Source organism: Gobius niger (genome assembly GCF_951799975.1).
Source record: "Gobius niger genome assembly, chromosome: 11".
NCBI lineage: Eukaryota > Metazoa > Chordata > Actinopteri > Gobiiformes > Gobiidae > Gobius > Gobius niger.
The window spans coordinates 18,577,824-18,600,698 of record NC_136862.1 but is presented as its reverse complement, the minus strand read 5'-3'; the positions used below and the strand labels follow the sequence as shown (position 1 = coordinate 18,600,698).

The 22,875-nt window shown below is 40.3% G+C and overlaps 3 protein-coding genes across 5 annotated transcripts; all 3 read left to right on the top strand.

The window, feature by feature from the left end:
* The first annotated feature begins 16 nt into the window (after positions 1–16).
* LOC306970610 (dixin-like) lies at positions 17–9,392 on the top strand. Of its 3 annotated transcripts, none has more exons than XM_079566617.1 (21): positions 17–247; positions 777–906; positions 1,034–1,159; positions 1,232–1,463; positions 1,875–1,973; positions 2,724–2,812; positions 2,908–3,008; positions 3,720–3,803; positions 4,022–4,075; positions 4,171–4,221; positions 4,299–4,403; positions 5,363–5,416; positions 5,513–5,584; positions 5,659–5,724; positions 5,825–5,884; positions 6,126–6,275; positions 6,560–6,587; positions 6,666–6,762; positions 6,825–6,933; positions 8,577–8,653; positions 8,951–9,392. In XM_079566617.1, the coding sequence occupies exons 1-21, from the start codon at positions 185–187 to the stop codon at positions 8,958–8,960; spliced, it is 1,857 nt and encodes a 618-aa protein (XP_079422743.1). In that variant the 5' UTR covers positions 17–184; the 3' UTR covers positions 8,961–9,392. The 3 variants fall into 3 exon arrangements, 2 of the variants coding, with proteins under 2 accessions (XP_079422743.1, XP_079422742.1); XM_079566616.1 differs by having other exon boundaries at positions 2,899–3,008; XR_013793413.1 differs by lacking the exons at positions 6,560–6,587; positions 6,666–6,762; positions 8,951–9,392 and having other exon boundaries at positions 2,899–3,008; positions 8,577–8,617.
* Positions 9,393–9,942: 550 nt separating this feature from the next.
* On the top strand, positions 9,943–15,377 carry dlat (dihydrolipoamide S-acetyltransferase (E2 component of pyruvate dehydrogenase complex)). The gene is made up of 14 exons (XM_079566640.1): positions 9,943–10,366; positions 10,709–10,810; positions 10,878–11,002; positions 11,218–11,362; positions 11,487–11,613; positions 11,885–12,072; positions 12,155–12,296; positions 12,370–12,437; positions 12,529–12,648; positions 12,882–12,989; positions 13,097–13,215; positions 13,845–14,007; positions 14,096–14,232; positions 14,533–15,377. Exons 1-14 carry the CDS (start codon positions 10,115–10,117, stop codon positions 14,660–14,662), a joined length of 1,926 nt encoding a protein of 641 aa, XP_079422766.1. The 5' UTR covers positions 9,943–10,114; the 3' UTR covers positions 14,663–15,377.
* Positions 15,378–17,881: 2,504 nt separating this feature from the next.
* Positions 17,882–22,616, top strand: LOC306970619 (immunoglobulin superfamily member 11). Its single transcript, XM_079566628.1, has 7 exons — positions 17,882–17,966; positions 20,086–20,240; positions 20,647–20,713; positions 20,854–20,985; positions 21,474–21,629; positions 22,033–22,155; positions 22,364–22,616. The coding sequence occupies exons 1-7, from the start codon at positions 17,903–17,905 to the stop codon at positions 22,555–22,557; spliced, it is 891 nt and encodes a 296-aa protein (XP_079422754.1). The 5' UTR covers positions 17,882–17,902; the 3' UTR covers positions 22,558–22,616.
* The last annotated feature ends 259 nt before the right edge of the window (positions 22,617–22,875 follow it).

The window sequence follows — 22,875 nt, the reverse complement described above, 5'->3', positions numbered from 1 at the left end:
CAGGAAGTGTGGTGCTGCTGTGCAGCTGCTGGCTGTCGGCTGGTCCCTTATAACGGGAGTTGTCGCTTCTTTTCAGTCGCCTACAGGTTTATGACATTAACTGGAAATCTGTAATGCTATTTGTTGTTTTGAATGACTCTATAGTCAGCTAGTTTGCTCTCCTCATGGGCTTTGGGATGGAAAAATGATCGCTTCACTGTCTAGAGGAAGTTTACTGGATGATGTTCTTCACGGGGGCTTCAACGAGGTAACATTAATGTTTTGCTGTTTAAATGTTTTTAATGTTTGAATAATAATGGTATGTCTAAATCACGTTTGATTAAAAACTCACCCTTATTAAGAAGTATTTCGAAACTAACAGGGGCGTAATAGCCCAACCGCTAACGTTGAACTAATTGTAATTGGCATTGTTGTAACTGTGTTATTAAGCCGTGCATCACAGAGCCCGTCCTGTTTCCTGTTGTGCATCTCCTCTAGCACGCAGTGCTCATGATGCGGTGGTTTACATCTTTGGTTAAACATTTATATTATGTTGGAGCATGAGCTGTTTGAACACCAGAGTTTGTTGAAGGTAATGTTTGAACTCCGCTGTTCTTTCTTTGTGGTGTCTCCCGGACGACGTGCCTGTCACGTGACCACCGGCCCATGTTGCACTGGGCCGTTCCCTTCACATCCTGTGACCCCAGATCAGCGTCAATTTATGCTCCATTTTTAAAAAGTGCTTAATGTTATTGTCAGTTACACCTCTATTTGTGATTTGTATTGTTCCTCTGCAGCAGCAGTTGGTGACGTATGTGTCCTGGGTGAACACTCAGCTGAAGAGGAGACCAGGACTCAAGGCCATCTCTGATTTGAGGCATGATCTGCAGGATGGAGTGGTGCTCATACAACTCATCGAAATAGTCGGTAATTGGACAGATATGGCCAGAGATTTTGTGCATTTTTTAGTTTTATGATAACATGAGCAATACAGCTTTTAAAAAGTTAGATTGTCATTCATGTGTAAGTTTTTGTCTGTCACACACATGGTTAGCAGGTGAAGTGTTGGAGGATGTGTTTGCGACGCCGAGAAACAAAGATGAAAGCCGGGAAAACGTTGAAAAAGTGTTGCAGTTTGTTTCCTCTCGACACATACGGATGCCACATATTTCTGCAAGAGGTGTGTTTTTAGCAAGGTCATGCTTTTGTTCCAGTTTCCAATTTGGTGATTGATTTTTTTTTTCCTCTGCAGACATTGTCGAGGGTAATCTAAAATCTATCATGAGGATAATTCTGGCGTTGGCTGCTCATTTCAAGCCCTCAGCCAATCATAGACTGGCTTCACAGAATGGAATAACTTCTTGTAGGGGCTCGTCCAATCACAACCCTCTGTCAGCAGTGGCCCTCGCCCAAAGAGCTGCTGTAGCTCTTGCCTCAGCACGTATTGATGCCTCGCAGCCACCTCGTACAACACGTCTGCACAGGTCCACTGCCTTGATTGTTTTTCCCAATGCTTTCAATACATATAATGGAAGTGAAATAAAAGATATGGCCAACCAGATGGGTAAAAGCAGGCAAAAACTCCAAGGTACTCCGATGATTTACATTTTGAGAAAAATGTATTGGCTCAGCACAATGCAATTGAATCAGCAATTGTGCCCAATGACCAGAATGACATAAATTGCAAATCTAATTCACTTGCACTTCTTGTCACGAAATTGCCATTAGATATTTTTTGCAACTCGGTCTCATATTTATTGCCCTCTGGTGGATAAAAGTAGGGACTGCAACAATAGCAATGTCAACATTTCTTTTATTTCATTATCTTATATTTAACTTCACATTCCGGACATTGAGAACAAAAACAAACAAACAAACTGTGTTTTGTTCTGCAGCTGGCATTCTGAGGGGGAAAAGAGTGTGTCTGTTCGTGCACTGGTTGAACAATATGAGAGAAAATCCCCAGATGAGCTGGACAATGACCACTCAAACAGGTAACTAGACTTTTATGACTGTACATAACATTTTGCCGTGTCTGGGGTGCACATGTTTCCCCCATCAAGCCACCACATGCATAACAGGTTAAATCCTCCCGGCCCGAATCTCTCTGGGACTTCTGAAAATGCAAATCTGGTCGCACATTGTTTGATGTAGTCCTTCAGCTGCAATTTGGGCACCACTGGCACATAGCTTCTCTAATCTTCTGCTATTTTGACTCGGAGTTAGAGACTAAAGTTAAGGTATATAATCAGAAGTCGACAATTATGTAACACTGCTGCAGTTACAAGGGATTTGAGATTGAGTCCCTGTTTTTTTTTTCTTGTCTAGTTTAAGGCAAATACTAAAAACATCCACAGAGCATGACCTGAAACTGACCACACTGTACTAAAAAGTTGCCAGCTGGAGGCAAAGGGGAGGGGGATGAGTCCAAAAGAAATGTCATGAGCTTGTTTTAGCTGAAGTTGGGCCCAATGTAGACTCTTTGGGAGTTTTAATAATGCTGTTGTATGAGGCGTTATGGGAGGAACGCAGATGAAATGGTAAGAACTGAGTGTATTTTCTGTTCATTTTTTCATAACTTTATTTCACCGACTTAACAATTTATCAGCACGGAAAAAAATTCATGGATGATGTGCTGCAATGCGTCAACAATATCAGTATCTCTTGACTGTCAGGCTACTTGGATGAGTTGAGTTGTGTAAACAATGTGTGACTAGGTTTTCATTTGTCTTTCTTTATTAAAGCTTGAGCGCTGTCAGCCCACTGTCCTCTCCACGTGCCGCTCCTGGCGTCCCGTCAGAGAGCCCTCAGGACGAGCAGCAGCAAAAGAGCAGTAAGTGACAACACATAGTACACGTGTAAATGCATATACAAAACGTGTAGCACAAAGTATGTTTTACTGTTATAAATGTTTGCTAGTATCTGTAGGTGAATCTACTGTTGCCGTGGTAACATCATGGGAAGAATCGATCAGTGAGGACTTGGAGAAGGAGATGCTGGAGACTCGAAAAATGGTGTCCGCATTACAGGTAGGTTTCTATCTACGTTTCTAGGACAATACATAATAAGTGTTAGAGAATTAACAATGGCGTTCGAGAGGATAGATGAAAAATAGGCAGCAGTCTGGATGTCTTACACAGGAGAAGTTTATTTACCATCGGTGCAGGACCCGGAGACATTAACTCGAGACATTGCGCTAGTCCTACCATTCAAGTCTGTCTATGCTTCCACAGAAAAGGGATAAATACCCTCTCAGAGCGTCAAACTGATACGCAAGCAAACATTCAGTGGCTGAGAGTGAGCGCCTGAGCACCACAGTCAAGGCTATGACAGAGATAGTACGACTGTACAGCCTGACCCAGTATGATAAATAGCGATTTAATTTTAGCCTCTAACAATAAGCACATCTTGTAAACAATAGTACTCTATGGAAATTCTCTGTGGTATCTTTAATTCTCAGGTTATCTTTTTTGTTTGTCTTGAATCGTCATTTTAAAAGGATTTAGTCAGCTTTTAGACATAAGCTATTACAACAGGGCTCGTCTTCGCTCTTCATTTCACCAGTAGAACACTTATTTGAAGCATTTTGGTTTTTGATTTTGTTTTAAAGGTGGCCTATATTGATTAAGAAATAGTTTTGCCACAATAACCTTTACTCCACTGTTTTTTTTTTACATTTCAACAAAAATTCATCCTGTCCAAAGTTCTGCTGAGTGTCACATGATGTCCTTGTTTTGTAGGCCCTGCTGCTTCACGGTTCGCTGCCTGAGGACGACCAGGATGTGTCTTTAAAACTGGATCAATGCAACGGAGAACAACAACTGGTAGTGTTCCTTTTTCATGTGTTTGGTTCAACCTAAATTACCATTGCTTGTACTGTATATCTTCCGTTTCTTTTCTCCCCTCACTGCTCTGACTTTTGTGGGTTGGGGCAGATCATGTTTCGGCCTCCTAACTATGGGTGTGGGTGTGTGTGTAAAGGAGCGTATCGCTTTACCTGAGTTTGACGAGGTTCTCACACACAACGTTGTTTGTCTCTCAGGTCGTACTTAGCAGTCGTTTGGACCAAAGTATGGAGGAGGCAAAGGATCTCAAGGTAGTGCTTCTTTTATATTGTACATTGTAGTGTAGTGTTGCTTCTTCCTCAAACCTTACAATTAATATTTCACCAATTGTAATGACTTTCTGTAGAGGGAACTGCTACGCTGCAAGCAAGAAATAAGAAACTTGCAAGGGGTAAAGGTAGGACAAAGGCTCCCCAAAAGTTGCCTTAGTGCCTTGTACGTTTTGTTTGTATAATGCATGTATTAAATTCACAGGAGGCTCAGCAGCAGAGACTGTGCACTCAGGAGGCATCAATCCTCCAAATGAAGCAGGAACTACTGAGAGCCAGCATGACAAGAGACGAACTCAACAACCAGAAAGTATGTGGACTGAATGTTGATTTATTCTCTTCTTTTGGTGTTGTTTTGGGGGCGGTGGTTCTCAACTGGTGGGTCGGGGGTGGGAGGGGGCATTTTCATAGGCCTTTTCCAAAAATTACTGTTGATCGATTGCTTTGTCAACAGATAGCCTTGATAGTTTATCAGTTGTTGCATCAAAAGATGTCATGTTTTGATTTTAAATATAATTAAAGCCACCGTGTAACATAGAATAAAATACCACAGCGAAAGATCTATAGCTAGTCATAAGGAGGATGTTTTGTATTGCTGGCAACATGATGGTCCAAAATGTTGCGCATGTGGTTTTAACATGGCCGAACTGCAAATGTTTTTTCTTTTAAGTTGAGATCAGGATTGGGGCCGTGCCTTGTGGTAATTTGTTAAAAGTGGATCTCAAAGCTACAGCAGTTCAGTTGAGAATCATAGACCTAGATTTGTCGAATAAAATGTTTATACTAGAGCTTCTATAGGGTCATCTGGAATTTCATTTAAGTTTTAGTAGATACACTCTTAGATTACACTTAAGACTTGTTTTAGTCAAGATCTTTATCTAGGCCTGTGGTGAAATATTTTTTGTTTTTTTAGCACTGGTCTAAATGAATGCATGTACTGTTAGAGGATAACATTAAATCGCTATTTATCATACTGGGTCAGGCTGTACAGTCGTACTATCTCTGTCATAGCCTTGACTGTGGTGCTCAGGCGCCCACTCTCTGCCACTGAATGCTTGCGTATCAGTATGACGCTCTGAGGGGGTATTTATCCCTTTTCTGTGGAAGCATAGACAGACTTGAATGGTAGGACTAGCGCAATGTCTCGAGTTCATGTCTCCGGGTCCCGCACCGATGGTAAATAAACTTCTCCTGCATAAGACATCCAGACTGCTGCCTGTCATTCATCTATCCTCTCGAACACCATTGTTATTTCTCTAACAATTTCAGGCAGAGCTGCAGTGGAAGGTAGAAGAATCAAACCGGCTGTGGAGCGAATGCAAGGTAAGACTTCAAACTGCAAACCTTGACTAAAGTTTAATTATGTAATTTTATGAGTATTGTTTGTATTAACAAAAATATGACTTGGATTGGCTGTAGAAAGAGATAGTGCAGAAGGATCGACTGCTGCAACAACTGAGACACAAACTAGATGAAAGCCAAAAGCAGCAGGTTTGATCTTTTAAAACATTTCGATGTTGGGAGTTTTCACTGGTTTTAATTTATGTTTGTAAATGTTTTGTCAGAGTGAACTGCAAAGTGAGTTGGGGCACAGAAGCACATTGTTGCAGGAGTTGAAAAGTAGAGATCAGGTAAAAGCAACAACTTTGCTGCTTTTATCAAAACTAGTAAAGTAAACTCTTTAGTTTGACCTTTTAATTTGTTTTCTGTTCTTTTTTTTTTTCATTTTAGATAAGCACAGATAACAATGGCTTTTCTTATCCAGGAAGTCCAAACTCGCCTGTGTCATGTGTGAGTTGCTCTTCTTTTTCATCATTCACGTACATTTTCAGAATAAAAAAAACAACAACCATTTGACAAAAAAATGTTCTGGTGTTTGTCTGAGAAGTTTGTTTTCTAAAATGAGCTATATAAATTAAGCTCATTTGAAATTGTCATTTGATTGGGTAATTGTTTACAGGCTAAAGATAAAAAGTTTATGTATCTGAAATACATAAACCTGTTGCCACAAATGCTCTTGTCTGTTTTCTAGCCGGCAGAGGAGGTGCAGCTGCTCAGAGACTCTTTGAGGAGTTTAAGGAACAACTTCAGGGACCACGATCCGCAGCAGCACACACTTGACACTCTGGAACAGGGCATAGTGTCTCTGATGGACAGGCTGCATGTGCTTCACCCGCATCGAGTAAGCATCTGCACTGTCTCCCAAAGTATGAGAAAACCTATTGACTTCTCCAGCTCCAAACCAAGTGCATCAGATAACTATTTATTTTTTATCAAGCCATTTTTAATTGTTTGCTTTTAGCCAAAATAAGGATAAACTCAGCTTTTAAAAGTACAATAAATCCAGGAGTGAACTAGGATATAATCTGCCTATGTCCATTAGAAAACGCTTTTCTGTGTAATTATTTAAACATTTGACTGATGTCTGTATGTCAAAATTTATTTAAGCATGTTGTTGTTTTGCAGGGAAGAGGTAAATCTCCAAGACGAAAAGGTCAGTGTTTTGGTTGTGTACAATAATAGCACATTGAACACATTCCACTAATATTTGTTAAATACGTGTTAATCACAGAAGTCAATCAAACCCAAGTCGCTTCAACTGCCTCAACAAAATTTCTTTATTTCACTGGAAAATCTCCTACACCATCCATGATCCACATACCTAAAAGGTGCGGCCCCAATACTTTATTTTTGTCTTTGACCTATCATTAATCCGAATCTTAAATCTCAGACTTGGTGAAGTGACTCTAAAAGATGTTAAAGCAGCTGTGGATCGAGAGCGAAACTACAGATATCACTTCAAGGCACTGGACCCCGAGTTTGGCACTGTTAAAGAGGAGGTGAGGCCAAACTAAACCTAATACAGATATCATCATAGCTATGAGTAACGGTCCGTGTACTTTTGTGTTCATTTTATTTCGATTTTATAAGCAACATGCAAAATCAAAAATTGAGTTTTTACATATTGTGTACTGTTGCAATATAAAAAAAATCATGACTCTTTTGCTTTTTCATTTGTCTATATAAGACACTTGATAATAGACACTGCCAACACATAAAATACAACAATCAACCTTTATTGATTACGTTGAATCCTTTTCTTCGTCAACTTGAATATCCAGAAGTGAAACTTTTTATTTGGAGAATAGCGCTAATAAAACTTGAGTAAATCTGAGTCTCTTGGATAAAAGATAAATTTGACGTGCCGTTTACGCACGGTTATTCCGGGAGATCATCTGTATGTGCGCTTCTGCCAAATGTACTCAGTGCGTTCGGTGGACACAGTGCGGCTCGTGTAAGATAAGATAAGATAAATAATGATCCTTTATTGATCTCACAATGGAGAAATTCACTGGTCACCATCCATGCACGCTCACACTCGAGGACAATACCAGACTGGCATAAACAGATGTGTAAAGATGGCCATGGTACAAGTGCCTGTGCCGACCTATTGCTATCTAAAGCCAGCAGGGGCTGGGTGGAGCGTTTCTGTATATAGGTTACCTGTTCTGTGTCGTTCTGTATATAGGTTACCTGTTGTTCATTTAAGCTTACCTACACTGTCCAACCTGCTGATGCCATATCTGCCTCATGACCCAGAGGCATATTGGCTGTTTGCCAGTTTGCTGAACTTACAGTAAGTTGTGCCCATATGAGGATGATGTCACAAACTGGACAGCCAATGATACCCTCTCCCCATCTCCAGCAAAGAGAGAATCTACAATTTGTAAAACTCTTTTTTTTTTTTTATCTCATTAGCATTGGAATCCTTCTGTTATGCAAACACCCAGCAGCCCATGCTTTGACACGCTTTACGCATCTGTGTCTGCCAGTCTGGAACCACACTGCGCCAATTTTAAGGCTCTCAGGCCACAGACACGCTGGCCACGTTTTCTCCGCGTTTTCGAACCTGTTCTGCGTAAGCGTATTTGTTTTTTGACGCGTTTTGACATATTTTGCATTGATGGTGAATTGGAGCGGCCTCACCGAGCTGTGTGTAACGCGCGCCAGGGGCAACGCACAAGACGCATTTCTCAAAGTAGAACCAATCCTATTTTTCCACACGTACGTTAAGCGTTGTGTGATGCGTCGCCAGTTTGTTTGGTCCCTGAGCCACAGCCTGTCAGGAGTTTCTCTCACAACTTAAAGACTTAGATGTACTAAACTTTTATTTGTACTGTTTTCCTTAACAAGCAAGTTTCTCTTCTGGGTATTTGAGCTGACATAGAAAAGGATTCAACGTAATCAATAAAAGATTAATTATTGCATTTTCCTTTTTTGCATACTCGATTATGAAGTACTTGTCTGATATAGGGAAATAAAAAAATATATATATTTTTTTCTATATTGCAACAGTGCAGAATATGTCAAAAACGCAATTCTTGATTTAGCATTTTCCTTTCAAAATCGAAAATATAATTTAAAAAAAGTGCACGGACCCGGGACAGTGCCATCTCTAATGACTTCATTTGACTTTGGTTAGGTTTTCCTGGATGGAGCTGTTGTCCCGGGCTGGGAGGGGAAAATTGTGGCCTGGTTAGAAGAGGATGGTCAAGAAAGGTAACAAATTATTTATTTATCGGAAAGCTCTTAACTTTCCAGCACTGTAGTAATAAGGTACCTTAACGTTTAATAACATGGTAATTATGGTATTTACATAGAAACAGGACACATGTTTTATTATATAAGTGACAAATCCTAACCTGGCTCTTAGAATAATCCACTATTTCCATCCTATTACCATGTTATTATTATACTGTAAAGTGGAGTGAAAGTGCAACCATGTATTTCTTTATTTTTGTTGTTGTATATGGGTTTATTTTTGGTTGTACAAACTTATGTAACTTTGTGTTATAGGCCTGTGTAACCCCAATAGGAAGACACTTGTATTCTACTGCATCTGTCCTGAGAGGCACATACAACATCATCATCATCATCGATACAACATTGATTCAAACAATGAAGCTGTGTTCACTAATATAGATGTAGAGTTGATGGACATAAGTTACATCAACATCTGCCAGTGTTGCTGCCTTACTGCCTTCAGATGTAGCTGCACTGTTTCAATGGGACCTGTGTGGAAATGTCATTTCCAAATCAGTGATTGTACAGTATTAAACTGTGCTGTATTACTATTTTTTATCAAGCACTCAAAGACTGGTTGAAATATCAATTACTGTAATATTGTGTTACAGATCTATGTTTTTTGGAGATTTTGTTGCTGTAATGATGCATTGATTTAGATATTGTTTGTAAAATGATCATTGATTTTACTGTTGCTAAATAGGTGCGCCACATTCGAGCATAACTTGACTGTGTTTAGTAACATTTATGTTTTGTGACTTATAATGTGTTAGAACAAACATTATGATTAGGTTTAAAGTGGTAAACCTGTATGAGTCCATTGGCCCACTGAACTGTTTGTAAAATATGCTGTGTTTACTTAGTTGTAGGTGTGAATAAGCCAACAGTTTGCCTTAATGCAACCTTGACCTTTTGAGATCCAAGTGTTCTTTCACTAGTAAGCCAGTAACATATTTAAATTGCCAACTGTACTTTTATATTGCACACTTGTATACCATGTTCTATTTAATGTAAATAGAAATTGTTATTGTTAAAATAAATTGATTTTTAGTAATTTAAAACATACTCAATGTTTTGTTTTTGTGTATTTATAGGTAATGTAGTGTATGTGTGGTAGGTTTATGTAGAAAGGTAAATTATACGTCACAAAAAGTTTTAAAACAAAGGCAAGTCGTATAATCCCGGTTGCCAAGATCAATATGCATTGTGGTCATGGTCACTGAATTTCTGACACTTTACGACAGTTGTTAGTGACTTACGGCAGGGAAGGAAAAAAAAGCCGTAAGTGATGGTGTTTTGGGAAGGGGGAGGTCATTGGAAAGTGAGCAGCGACTATAGGCCGGTTTCTGGGGTACTGGATCTATAGATACTGTTGTTTTATCTGATGTTGATGTAGACTGGTTAACAGCAGCTCAGTGTAGTGTTTGAACAGCTTTGATGATGCTCCGTTTCGTCTTGCGGTTGAGGCCGTCCGCTCGGCTGCCATGTCTCCGTGTCCTCCCCGGGCCCTCTGGTGCTTTGAGCTCTCGTTCAGTGTCCCGAACCAGCGGTCTTAGGCGACTTCACAGTGGAGCGGCTGTCCGGACAGTGAGCTGGGCTCACAGTCTCGGCCACAGAGGGGTACTACGGTGTACAGGGGCCCCGGGTCGCGGACAGAGCCGCTGCTACAGTCTACCGCCTCATCAGAAGGTACGTCCCGGGACATGCTGTCATAGACCTGTCTGTCAGTGATGTTAGCATGACCAGGGCAGATAGCATCACAGTTCACACATGCATCTTTTGACACACACAGTGATCTCTCCTTGCTCTCCTTGAAACCATTAAGACTGTCTGAGGGTCTGTCCACTTCTAATCTCTTTGCATTTAATTTCTATTTTGTGCAATATGTCCTTGCTTTACCGATAGATATCGATGTGGCACAGCATCACATGAATGTACTTCATACTTCCATGCATTTTGAAGAGTGCAGAGGTTTAAATTTTTCTCCATGATTTCTATTAAAGCAAATGCATTTCTGCCTCTCTTCAACAGGTAGAGCTCCCTGCATTGTCGCCCACCATGCAGACAGGAACCATTGCTCGTTGGGAGAAAAAGGAGGGAGATAAGATTTGTGAGGGTGACCTCATAGCTGAGGTAAGCAGCCCCTTGTATGCTGTTGTATTTTAGATATTGTTGTGTGACGACCTGCTTCTATTTGTAGGTGGAGACTGATAAAGCAACAGTTGGCTTTGAGATGCTTGAGGAGTGTTATTTGGCAAAGATTCTTGTTCCCGAAGGAACAAGAGATGTTGGTATTGGAGCGCTCATATGTATCACAGTTGACAAGTAAGATTGTCATGTCATTTATTTTACGATTATAGATTTTATATTATTTATTTAACTTATTTTACTATTAAGTCTATCATTACACAAACAAAACAAAAAAGAATTAAAAGAAAAAATATGTTTTTTATATTCATCACATTAACACCATATCCATGATTTGAAATGCACAAATAACAAATCGCATGGACATGTTTTCACTTTGTGTTTTCCCACAGACCGGAGCTCATTGAAGCGTTTAAGGATGTAACACTGGATTCATTCACATCAGCCAGTGAAGCCCCGTCTCCAGCTGCGTCTGCTCCACCTCCTGCAGCTGCCCCACCTTCTGCACCAGGAAGCTCTTACCCCCCTCACATGAAGGTACCATATACAAGTGTTGCGGTTACATATATGACTTGTGTAACTGTATTAACGTCATGTTTATTTGGATAACTCTTTGTGTAGTAGGCACATTTGAACTCAAACTTGATTTAATTTGATGCAGATTCCACTTCCTGCTCTGTCTCCTACAATGTCGATGGGAACTGTGCAGCGCTGGGAGAAAAAGGTTGGAGATAAGCTGAGTGAGGGAGATCTGCTCGCTGAGATTGAGACTGACAAAGCAACTATTGGTAAATCAGTTGACCTTATCTGTACCTGTAGTCGTCCTGTTTCCTTATTGTTTTGTGACCTTTAATGTGTCTTACTGTTAAATGTTCAATGTGAAGTTTCTCATCAGCCTGTCTAGGGACAACAGATGGAAATTAGCCTATGGCTAAACTCTGACATATTTACATATTTCATGTGTTCATTAATATGTACTTTAAAACAAAACAAAGTAAATAAATAGCTGTCCTGAAATAAAATAATAAGTGCTATGTAATTGTTCTGTTTTGTTGATAGGTTTTGAGGTTCAGGAAGAGGGCTATTTGGCAAAAATCATGGTGCAAGAAGGAACTCGGGACGTCCCACTTGGAACACCACTCTGCATTATTGTAGAGAAACAAAGTGACATTGCTGCCTTCAAAGACTATGTTGAAACTGCAGTAGCAGAGGCTTCCACTCCTCCTCCTGCCCCTGCTCCAGCTCCTGTATGTGGGAAGCACACATCCACTAAACAAAACACCATTTTTTGTATTTGCTTTTTACTGAGAATATATGTATTTCTTACAGGCTGCAGCTCCAGTTGCTCCAGCCCCCACATCAGCCCCTGTAACTGCAGCCCCTGCTGCTTCCAGAACAGGCCGTGTGTTTGTGAGCCCCATCGCCAAGAAACTGGCGGCTGAGAAAGGAATTGACCTGGCACAAGTTGCAGGTAAAATCATGAATAATTTATATGTACAGAATACAAAGATGCAAAAAATGCATTGACACCTTATTGTCAATAGGATCTGGACCAGATGGACGCATTACCAGGAAAGACATTGAGAACTTTGTTCCTCCAAAAGCTGCACCTGTAAGTTGGTCTAGAACAGTGGTTAATGAAGCGTTTGCTGAAAACATGCTGGATATTTCATTGAGGGATACTGTTCTGCTCTTGTTACCAGGCTGTAGCTGCCCCTGCCCCTGCCCCAGCTGCTGCTCCATCTCCTGCTGCTCCTGTTGCTCCCGCTGCTGTGCCTCCAACCGGGACTTTCACAGATATTCCCATCAGCAACATTCGAAAAGTAAGAACACACATCTTTACCTTTTGACCGTTTTTACTGATGTGTCATGGTGCCCTGTCGGCTGAGAAGCTTACTGATTTTAAGAGAGCATCTCTGCAGCTTTGACCTGAGCTACACATCTTACCCTTCAGACAGACATATCGTTTATCAACACACTGAGTGACACACCATCACTCTCTGTGATGAATGATCATGGATCAAAACTGAGGAGCATAAATCCATCTCTCCCACAGGTCATTGCTCAGAGGTTGATGCAGTCCAAGCAGACCATCCCTCACTATTATCTGTCAGTCGACGTCAACATGGACCAAGTGCTGGAGCTTCGCAAAGAGCTCAATGCTGTAAGTGTTTGCTTCAGAAATCCTCATTTTCGCTTCCATGTCACACTATGGCAAAGTATATCTTGAGTTGCTCATGTCTTGTGAATCTTAAATGCTTCTCACTGCAGGAGGTGAAAGCCCAGAATATCAAGCTGAGCGTGAATGACTTCATCATCAAAGCTAGTGCTCTGGCCTGCCTCAAAGTCCCCGAGTGCAACTCTTCTTGGATGGACACAGTCATTCGCCAGTGAGTACAACTCCCTTGTTATTTACATCCCAGGTTTACCATCCCAGTCATTTCAAGTACAAATGCCACTCTGTGCTGAGAAACCAAAAATCTGTTGAGTTTAGTGATGGTAATGGGATGGAACTGCTTAATAAATGTTTTACTCCCTCAAACTCATTCATTTGAATTGAAACCAACTTTTAAGTTTTAAGAAGACATATTAATATGTATGAGAGTTTAATGGAAACTTTGTTAAATAAAGCATTATTTTAAACGATGTTAATGCAGTACCATGTTCCTGCCAGTGGGAGGCACTCAAAGCACACACAGTGTTTACCATCTATTAGGCCATCTTTGTTTTACATCATGCTAATAATAACTTTGTGTATTATTGCATATTGGCATTAGTAAATATGCATTGCATTTTTGTAACCAGTAGTTTTATAGATATTCACAAACTATTCATGTACCGAGAGACCTTTTACTTAAAAAGTTAAGATAAATTAATCAACAAAAAGGTTGAATAAATCTACTACAACAACTTTCTTTAAAATTATCTTGTAAATATATTAAACCATAGTTTTACATTGACATACAGGCTTATGTTTATATTTGACATCTTTATTGATTTGTGTTCTTTTTTCTTCCAGAAACCATGTTGTAGACGTGAGTGTCGCAGTGAGCACACCCAACGGTCTCATCACTCCCATAGTGTTTAATTCCCATATCAAAGGACTGGCTGCTATTAGCTCTGATGTAACGTCTTTGGCCGCTAAAGCCAGAGAAGGCAAACTGCAGCCACATGAGTTCCAGGTAAAGATAGTCACTTGTCAATACTGTCGTCAAGTCAGTAAAAGAAAAAAAATCTTAACATTAAAATTTGTTTTGTTATTTCCACCAGGGTGGCACCTTCACAATTTCTAATTTGGGAATGTTTGGCATCAAGAACTTCTCTGCGATAATTAACCCACCTCAAGCCTGTATCCTCGCCGTTGGAGGCTCAGAAAAGAGGCTCCTTCCTGCAGATAACGAAAAAGGGTTGGTATCAAATTTACTTACACAAGGAGAGACAATCATGCATTGCACTCTGAGCACAATCTCATTGCATATGTTTGAGAGTGGGATCTCGTATGAAGTAAATATTTACTTTTTGGCGGATGGAAAGCTGAGAAAGATGTAGTAAGAGTGACTCATATGATACCGCTGGGGCAACCGTACACAGGAATTTCCAACAAAACTTATAAATGTATTGCTAGTAGCTCCTTCACATTGGCAATTGCTTAAAATGCAGTTTGGGCTACTGGATAATTGGTAAAACTCAACTCTATTACGTTGCAGGTTTGACGTGGCCAGCATGATGGCGGTGACACTGAGCTGTGACCATCGCGTCGTGGACGGGGCGGTGGGCGCACAGTGGCTCGCGGAGTTTCGAAAGTTCCTGGAGAAACCTGTCACCATGTTGTTGTGATTGGACTGAAAAAGCCCTCAAACTGCGACAAAGGGCCTTTCACTGAAGCAATCTGATTGGTTTGAACCAGTCTGGACTCTTCCGTGATTGGTCGGTCTCTAACAGGTCACTCCCAGTTACCCTAAAGGGGGAAAGGCAGACCTCACTCCGATTACTGTCTGTCACATTGTATATCTCTGTTTCTGTTTTCCAAACTCACATCTATTTATTAAAGCCCCAACGCAAATCAGAACAAGAATATGAGACAAGTCTTTTAAGGAAATACTAGAGTGAAATAAAGGGAAAGGTTACATTTTCAGACAATGAGCGTATTTATTTCAAAGTAGAGAGGGTTTTATGGCTTTTTTTGTAGTTTTTATGGGAATGTCCAAGGCCAAAGGTGCAGCTATCTGTGGAAAGTATGTACAGAATAGAGGAAAGAAAGAAAACCACACACCTGCAGGGCACTCAGTATTGAACAACATCACATCGGATGAATTACCTGAACTTTCTAATTTTATTTTTAAATCTAACCCCTTCATGGTATACTGTATTCTACAGCTGAAACGCACAAAGCTAGCGCTGGATCTTGTGTCTATTGAATAAAATGGGAAAAGTAAACATGGTGCCAATATTCAATGCTTTGTGTTCTTTTAAGTAGAAACAGCTGCAGCTGGACACCTATAATGAAATTTTGTTTTATTTGTTGTATATACAACCATATACAGAGAGAGCTTAATAAATGACTCATCTAGACTAAGTTGTTTTACTTTTCATTTTGCAAGCAAAGACCACAACACAACAGAATAAGAATGTATTAAAGTAAGTGAGGGAGGGTGGGGTTGACCGTTTCAGAAAAACAGTGTTGAATGGCCATGGCTGGTACTAATCAGGCGTACGGTAGTATACCATTACTGTAGTTTGACCTACATTTATTGTAGTAGCCCAATAGTTATTCAGTGTAACCTGTCACAAGCCCTTCTTTTTTACCAGCAACCATTATTTTAGTTTGTTATTATTAAATTAACTTTTCAATAAAACTAAGTTGTTCCGCCACGTTGAGAAAGTTAAGGACATTGAAACACTCTAAAGTATCACTGTGATCACTGTTGAGTCATTCATTGGGATAATTACCTGTTCAGGGGTGGCTCTGAATGGAGCGATTAAGGTCATGATTGTATGAGAAGAATTGTCAAAGTTTCAGAAAAGTTGCTGTGCCCCCATGAAAATGTATCATGACAAGATTGAGTTTCCCCACCGGTCATGATTCAGTGATGACTTTATCACCGGACGGCTCAGTGCAAGAGTCGGATTTACTTTCTGGAGATGGACCTGCGAGCCATAACAATGACAGAGGGAGGTTTGAGTGCGTTAAATCCCTGAGCAGCGACGCAGAGCATTTGACGCTGTCGCCAGAGGCCTCATGATGAATCTGAATCTAAGAAAATGTTCCAATGCATAGACTAGAGTGCGAAATAAAAATGATGATTTATAATCTACAGAGGTGGGTAGTACTCAGTTACATTTACTCAAGTACATGTACTCAGTGGTGGTACTCAATATTCTTACTTAAGTAAAAGTGCAGATACAGGACCAAAAATGTACTTAAGTAAAAGTTTCTGATAAAATGTATAAAAGTATAAAGGCATGCATTGTAAAATATACTTTATAAGTAAAAAGTAAAGATTTTAAGAGTTTAATGTGCAGGATTTTTTTTCAATCATTTGAATCAAACCAAGTCAAACCGAGTAAACCACAAACTCAGGTCAAAAACAGGAACTAATGCAGGTCTGAACCCGGACTAAACCAGGTCTAAACAAGGTCTAATGGAGACTAAACCACTCCATCGTAGAGAGGTCACTTTGAAAATATTATACTTTTACCCCAATTTAAAAATGTAGTGGAGTACAAAGTACAGATACAGGCTCTAAAATGTAGTGAAGTAAAAAAGTATTCATCATAAAATGTACTTAAGTCAAGTAAAAGTACCAATAATAAAATGTGCTTTTTACATGTAGTTGTTACTTTGTCTATTTTCTAAGTAGTTTTTTCATACAGTATTTTTTACTTCTACTTTTACCTGTAGGCCTACGCTTACTTAGTGATTCATGCAACTGTGAGTAAATATTTAAGAGACAAATCTTAATTTTGACACGTAAAAATAAATGTTTTTTGTGTATTGTTTACGTAATTCTTTATAATTTCTTCTATTCATATGTTTTTTATGGTATCTACTTTTAGAATATAGCCAAACATTTTTCACATGATTCCAAGTTTTGTTTCTCATAATTTCTGTCACTACTGGACCATGAATCAGACTTTTACGCAGTTACTCAGTGCTCACAGTAAAGAACTTTTTTACTTTACTTGAAAAAAACATTTGGGTCACTACTTTACCTCTACTTGAGTAAAATTATTTTAATCTCTTGCCCAAATCTGCAGGCTTCCTGACTAGCCCTTACAGCCCACAGACCAGTGTAACGGCTTATTTGAAAGCTAAGACCTACAAAACTGATCTGAACTGATCATTTTCCCTGCGTTGTTATTATGTTTCTTCTTTTGTTGCATTTTCATGCTGGTTTATGTCTCGTTTTGTTGCCATTTTTTCTTTTTCTTTCAAGAAGCTTTTAGATTTGGGTAATTTCCTTTTAACATCAGAAATACTAAGAGTAAACCATATTTCAGCACAAATAGGCTAATGGTTCTTTTCTATATTAGGACCTTCTGTATTCTGTGTGTTATTGAACAGAATGCTCCTTATTTTGAAACATCCTGCAGGTGTTGACTCTTATTGTTTTGTGGAGCTTGTGCAGCAGAAACAGCAGAGGCAGGTTTGCTTCTCAGAGCACAAGGCCCCGAAAATACAGTGGCCAATTAATGGGGTTTATGCTAGAGTTTGTGTGGAGCGGCAGCCTTTGTTTACATTGGCCTATGGATTCAGAGTCAATTCTACAAAATGCATGTTAGACTTCTGAAATTTGCCGATTTCATAATAACGGTATGTAACTCAGAGCCGTGCGTTAAACAGTTTTAATGATGTAACACTGATTCTGTTACAGCAATACACAAGTACAGTAGACACAATGATACAAATTCTAACCTCATGTTCTTCGTTTTCCCTCCAGTGGATGCTGAATGAGTGGGAACCTCCCGGAGCCTGTAATGAGTGAGAGGAGGTGGAGGGGTGGTTGGATTAATCATGCGTGCCTGGTTTTTGGGCGAGTACTTGGCACAGGGGGAGGAGGTAGAGTAGTCGGTGCCATGGCTCAGACTGGAGGATGGCTGCTGTGGACACTCGCTTTGCATCTTTACACATTACAGGGCGGTAAGATAAATGTTTATTTCTCTGTGGAATTTATTAGTGGCCTGGCTCTTCAGATAATTACTGGACAGTGCAACTAAAAAACCTCATTGGAAAACACAGAATTACTGCTGGAGGAGAATCATGTTCATCACTCAACTTTTGTTTTCATAAGTTCTCAGTTGTCCAGGCATCTTGCGTAGTACCAAATGTATTTAAAAAGTAGCTATCTTGACAAAAAATATATTCCTTTCAAAAAATGTTCTACTATGCTATAAAACCAGTGCCATAATCCTGAATATTACTCCCATTGACATTTGTTTTTACTGATAAAAAGTAGCAGATCATCGCCATGGAGATTGCCTTGACCACACATTTAATACATTATCCTCTTCCAAATGCCCAAATAACCCTGCAAAAGGAGCATTGTTTGTGTCCCCGTTCATGAGTTTGCTGTCACTGACATGTTTGTTTATGTTCAGGCTTGGAGTTTTACCTAGTTTTGTTACTCTTGTGACAACATTTATCTAAACTTTAGGTAAATGCATGTAAACCTTAAGCCTACTTGCTGTTGTTCTTCTACATCTATTTTTGTGTGTGTTATATTAACCTCTTAACCCCCATCTAAACCGAACAGATTTTCTCAATAAAAGCTACAAAAATGACAAAAACAAGATGAAATCAAAGATGAAAACACAACAAAAAACGACAAAAACATGACTACGATGGCGATAAAAAAGCAACAAAAAAGCCACAAAAACAAGGATGTGCTCGGTTAAGGCGGGGGTTAGAGATTAAAGCCACACTGCGTACATTTCAACCAATAAATAGAACAAAATTATAAAATCTTTATCTTATTACATACATTTCTATTGTGAAAAAACTATAAAACAAACTGTGAAGACAGCCCAATATGACATTTTAATAAGAAAGGTTATCATTCAAATCCATTGTTTAATTACCCTCAGCAAAAATACAATTTTCAGTTTAGGAACTAGCACTAGTATAATCCAAAATACAATGTATTGATTTTCACATTCATGATGCCTCTGTTTGAATGTACAGTATAGTATTCAGTTCTGAAGCCTAATCCACAGCAGCGTCGCCTACTTGCTGACCTCATCCCAATTGAAGTTGATTGTTCGTTCTTTGATTGGATTGGCCCACTCCCAGAGCTGTCAGCAGTAATTAATGAGTAATGTGTACTGTGCGTTCCCACACACAACAAAAGGCCCGCGGTGACAGGGAGGAGGCTGTCTCTGTAAAGTTCAAACCATGGTGATGATGGAGACTGCATTAATACACTGAGTGAGTGCGCGGTCTATAGTAGTGTCTCTTTCACAGGATCAAGTGACAAAAGACACTCACCGTCACCGTGCTTTGACCTGGTTAATGATTCAAATCTCAGTAATCACTGGGCACATTCGCATGAAACAAGAACTAGCATGAAGTTCAGGTCTTCTTTGGTAGCAAAAGTTAACTAAGGTGATTTTTTTTTCGATAGTATTACTGCAGGGGTGCCATGTGCCCTTATAGCCCAGTAGTTAAGGCTGATATGACTACAGGTGTGGCTGTTAACTCATTTCTCTTTTCTTTAATGTTTTGGCAAAAAGAAAGGCCAAACAAACGGTCAGAGATGAGACACAAGCCTGTGACACTGAGGCGAGAAGAGTGTGCAGTACATGCAACATGTGTGCTATAATACTGGTTTTCATAGTTGTCAACTTGACTGGGTGACAACCTAACGACATTCTGCCCTTTTCCCGCAGAGGATTTTTTTGCAAACGCATCTGTTCAATCTTGGAAATGAAAGTTTAAGCTCTCTCCTCAAGGCAAGAGATTTGACACGACCCTCCCTGTTTACCGTACACCAGGTTAATTCATTCTAACATATGTGGATTTGTTTGTTTTTTCAAAATCAGGTAATTGCTCAAAGAGTTATGTTGGCTACTCAACCAGAAATAATAATGAAATAATTATGTAAAATATGACAAGAGTTTTGGGATGCTCAACCAAATGTAACTCTCAAATGCTTGCACTTTGGTATGCTTTGGTATGCTTTATTGTCTTTCAATGGGGATATTTGCCTCCATGTGCCCAGGACAAATTGAAGCAATGACAACAGTGTTTTCTCTGTTTACAGATGCCCTGTCTGTGACCATGAGGGAGTCCAGTTTGGAGGTGATCCGAGGGGACGCTGTCAATCTCCCCTGCTCCTTTTTCACCTCCAGCCCCATCAACCAACTTAACGTTATTTGGACTGTAGCTCCATTCTCAAGCCCAGAAAACCCAATTCAGGTAAGAGACAGAAGCTGCGGCCAGAAGCTTTGACAGATGCATACATTAAATTAAATAGATTCGGGAATATAAGCCTCAATTGGAACACACCTACGTACAATATGCAGAGTTAACCTGAATGCTGAAATGTAAGTGTCAGTTTCTCAGTAAAAACTTTGCTTCTTCTTTGACATTAACCCGCCCAGGTGCAACCCTACTGGGAAAAAAAATACAAGTAACAATGCACTTTACATTTGCTTTTGCACTTGACCTTCTCTTGCTCTTTTCACTCCACGCCAGCTCACGCTTTTTACCTTACGCTTTAGACTTGCACTTCGTATTTGAGATCTGTGCTACAATATTCATTCAACCCGCTGTAAAAGAGTGTTGTGTTACAGTATTTGATGAATGGTTTGTGACGTTGCAGGTTATTGTTTACGACCATGGACAAGTGATGGAAGACCCCTCACTCATCGGCAGGGTAGGCTTCACAGGTATCATCACAACTGTAGGAATACTAAAGGCTTTTTGGACACCGCTTAGAAACGAGCAGATTAAGTCAGATGAAGGTGTCTGCGCTATGATGATGTGAAAGTGGAGTCAAGGATTTTGATCTCATGGGAGATCTCTGCAGGTATCCCATGGAGCGCAGACATCGTGCTGAATGACACTCAAGAGTCAGACGCTGGAGTCTACCGCTGCATGGTCAATAACCCTCCGGAGACCACGGACCTGGGCATCGGAGAACTCGCCCTCAGTGTGCTCAGTGAGTGGGACATGGCCAAATTAATCACTTTTAATGGGACCGGCTGAATGTGTGCCATGTAGTCCAGGGCGGGCCAAGACAAATTCTACTGCCACCATAGCATGTGACCTGTTCCTAATGCTTTCATCTTGTTTCTGAAGACTGCTGCATGAAATAACTTTAACAATATCCCTGTTTTAACCTCTTAACACCCACATTAAACAAGCACATGTTAGGCATTACCCAAATCTAAAAAGCTCCTTGGAAAATGCAACAAAAAGTTACAAAAAGGGAACAAAAAGGCAGCAAAATTAAGTGATGAAAAAGTGTGCCTCTTTTATTTGTATGGTGTGGCTATAGCTGGTCATTAAAGAGATATTAAGCATAACCAGATGGAAGAGTGTCTACCTGCCCTCAGCCTCAAAAAAGAGTGCTTTGTGTATGCGTGTGAGTGAGTGAAACAATATGTCAAATAGTACGTGAAATATTGCTTTTGTGTCCCACTGCAGCACCTCCCTCCCTGCCTGTGTGTCAGTGGGATGGGGACGTTGCAGAGGGAGGGATTGTGACCCTGTCCTGCTCTGTAGAGGAGGGCATCCCTACTCCAGAGATCCTGTGGGACAAGCTGAACCCTGAGGAAATACCACTACCAGTCAACATGGACGGTGCGCGTTTCACAATAACACATACTGTAAGGAAACTGTTGTGAGTTGAAATGGATGCTGTGTAAGCTCTGCCTCCACCTGTGCAGCCATTACGTAACACCAGTGCTGATCTGGTGGGATAGAGATTCTAGTCGTACCAAATACATTTTTAGGTGCACCCCTTATTGTATGCTTGAAACAATATACCAAAATGTATTATCCAACAGTGACAGACATTTATGAAGTCACGTCCAGCATTATGCAAGGGTTGATGAGAAAATCTATAAACAATAAATGAGCACAATTAGACTCTGTGTTAAGTCAGTTTGTGTGTTTCTGCCTGTCTGTCCCAGTCTGGTCACGAACTTTGGCCTTTTGGGCATGTGGGATTACTCACTGCAAATCTCTCTCTTGTTGCTCACAGGGGACATGTCTGGCTCAGTTGAAATCGTCAATTCATCAAGTCAGACTTCGGGCCTGTATCGCTGCTCTGCCTCAAATCCTTTAGGAACTGAGCACTGCTATGTCAACTTGTCCATCTACAGCAGTAAGCACCCCTCTGCTTTGCATTACATCCACTTCCAACTGCAGCATCAGACCTGAATAGTATTGCTTTGATGTAATATGAGTATAATTTGATGGGGACCTGAAAGAAAAGTGCAGGACTGTAAAAAGGGGGATGTCTGCTGAAGAACACATTTTCGTCGGCCTGCATGTTTGTTGCTCTCATCTGATGGTTGTCTCCATGTGAACAGCTCCGGACACTTCATCAGGCATCCTACAGGGGGTGCTGTTGACATTAGCGATGAGCCTCGTGCTGCTGGCGCTGCTGCTCCTCATCACGTGGCTTCACCGCACGGGGCAGGACGGACGCTGGAGGGACCGCAAAAAGGACGAGTACAACGAAATCCCGTACACGCCCTCCCTGATGAAGCGCTCTTTTGTCTGATGATCCATGAAGGCCATTCGTTTAATACACACGTGCCATAAATGTAACTTTGAAGTCAATTCATAGTTTTATCTGGTTAGTTATGACCATTTCCGACGCTTTTTCTGATGTAACACAGTGTGAAATATGGACATACCAATGATTTAAAGGTTCACTATGGAACTTTTTAGGGGAAAAAGGAAACAAACCAGTCAGTGTGGCGCCTTTACTTTACTTGACAACGCTCCAGGATCAATTGTTTTGTAGATTTTCTGCTGAGAGGGTTTGTCAGCGGTGCAAACCTTCCAGAAACTCTAAATACAATTGATCCTGGAGCCA

What these genes read in the sequence shown, in the direction of transcription:
- LOC306970610 (XM_079566616.1), top strand. Translation starts at nt 185, where the DNA reads ATGATCGCTTCACTGTCTAGAGGAAGTTTACTGGATGATGTTCTTCAC. An exon ending in GCCACATATTTCTGCAAGAG is followed by an intron (nt 1,160 to 1,231) that starts GTGTGTTTTTAG and finishes TTTCCTCTGCAG; the next exon opens with ACATTGTCGAGGGTAATCTA. An exon ending in GCAACGGAGAACAACAACTG is followed by an intron (nt 3,804 to 4,021) that starts GTAGTGTTCCTT and finishes TTTGTCTCTCAG; the next exon opens with GTCGTACTTAGCAGTCGTTT.
- dlat (XM_079566640.1), top strand. Translation starts at nt 10,115, where the DNA reads ATGATGCTCCGTTTCGTCTTGCGGTTGAGGCCGTCCGCTCGGCTGCCA. An exon ending in TGACCTGGCACAAGTTGCAG is followed by an intron (nt 12,297 to 12,369) that starts GTAAAATCATGA and finishes TATTGTCAATAG; the next exon opens with GATCTGGACCAGATGGACGC. An exon ending in CCATCAGCAACATTCGAAAA is followed by an intron (nt 12,649 to 12,881) that starts GTAAGAACACAC and finishes TCTCTCCCACAG; the next exon opens with GTCATTGCTCAGAGGTTGAT.
- LOC306970619 (XM_079566628.1), top strand. Translation starts at nt 17,903, where the DNA reads ATGGCTCAGACTGGAGGATGGCTGCTGTGGACACTCGCTTTGCATCTT. An exon ending in CGGCAGGGTAGGCTTCACAG is followed by an intron (nt 20,714 to 20,853) that starts GTATCATCACAA and finishes AGATCTCTGCAG; the next exon opens with GTATCCCATGGAGCGCAGAC. An exon ending in ACTCGCCCTCAGTGTGCTCA is followed by an intron (nt 20,986 to 21,473) that starts GTGAGTGGGACA and finishes GTCCCACTGCAG; the next exon opens with CACCTCCCTCCCTGCCTGTG.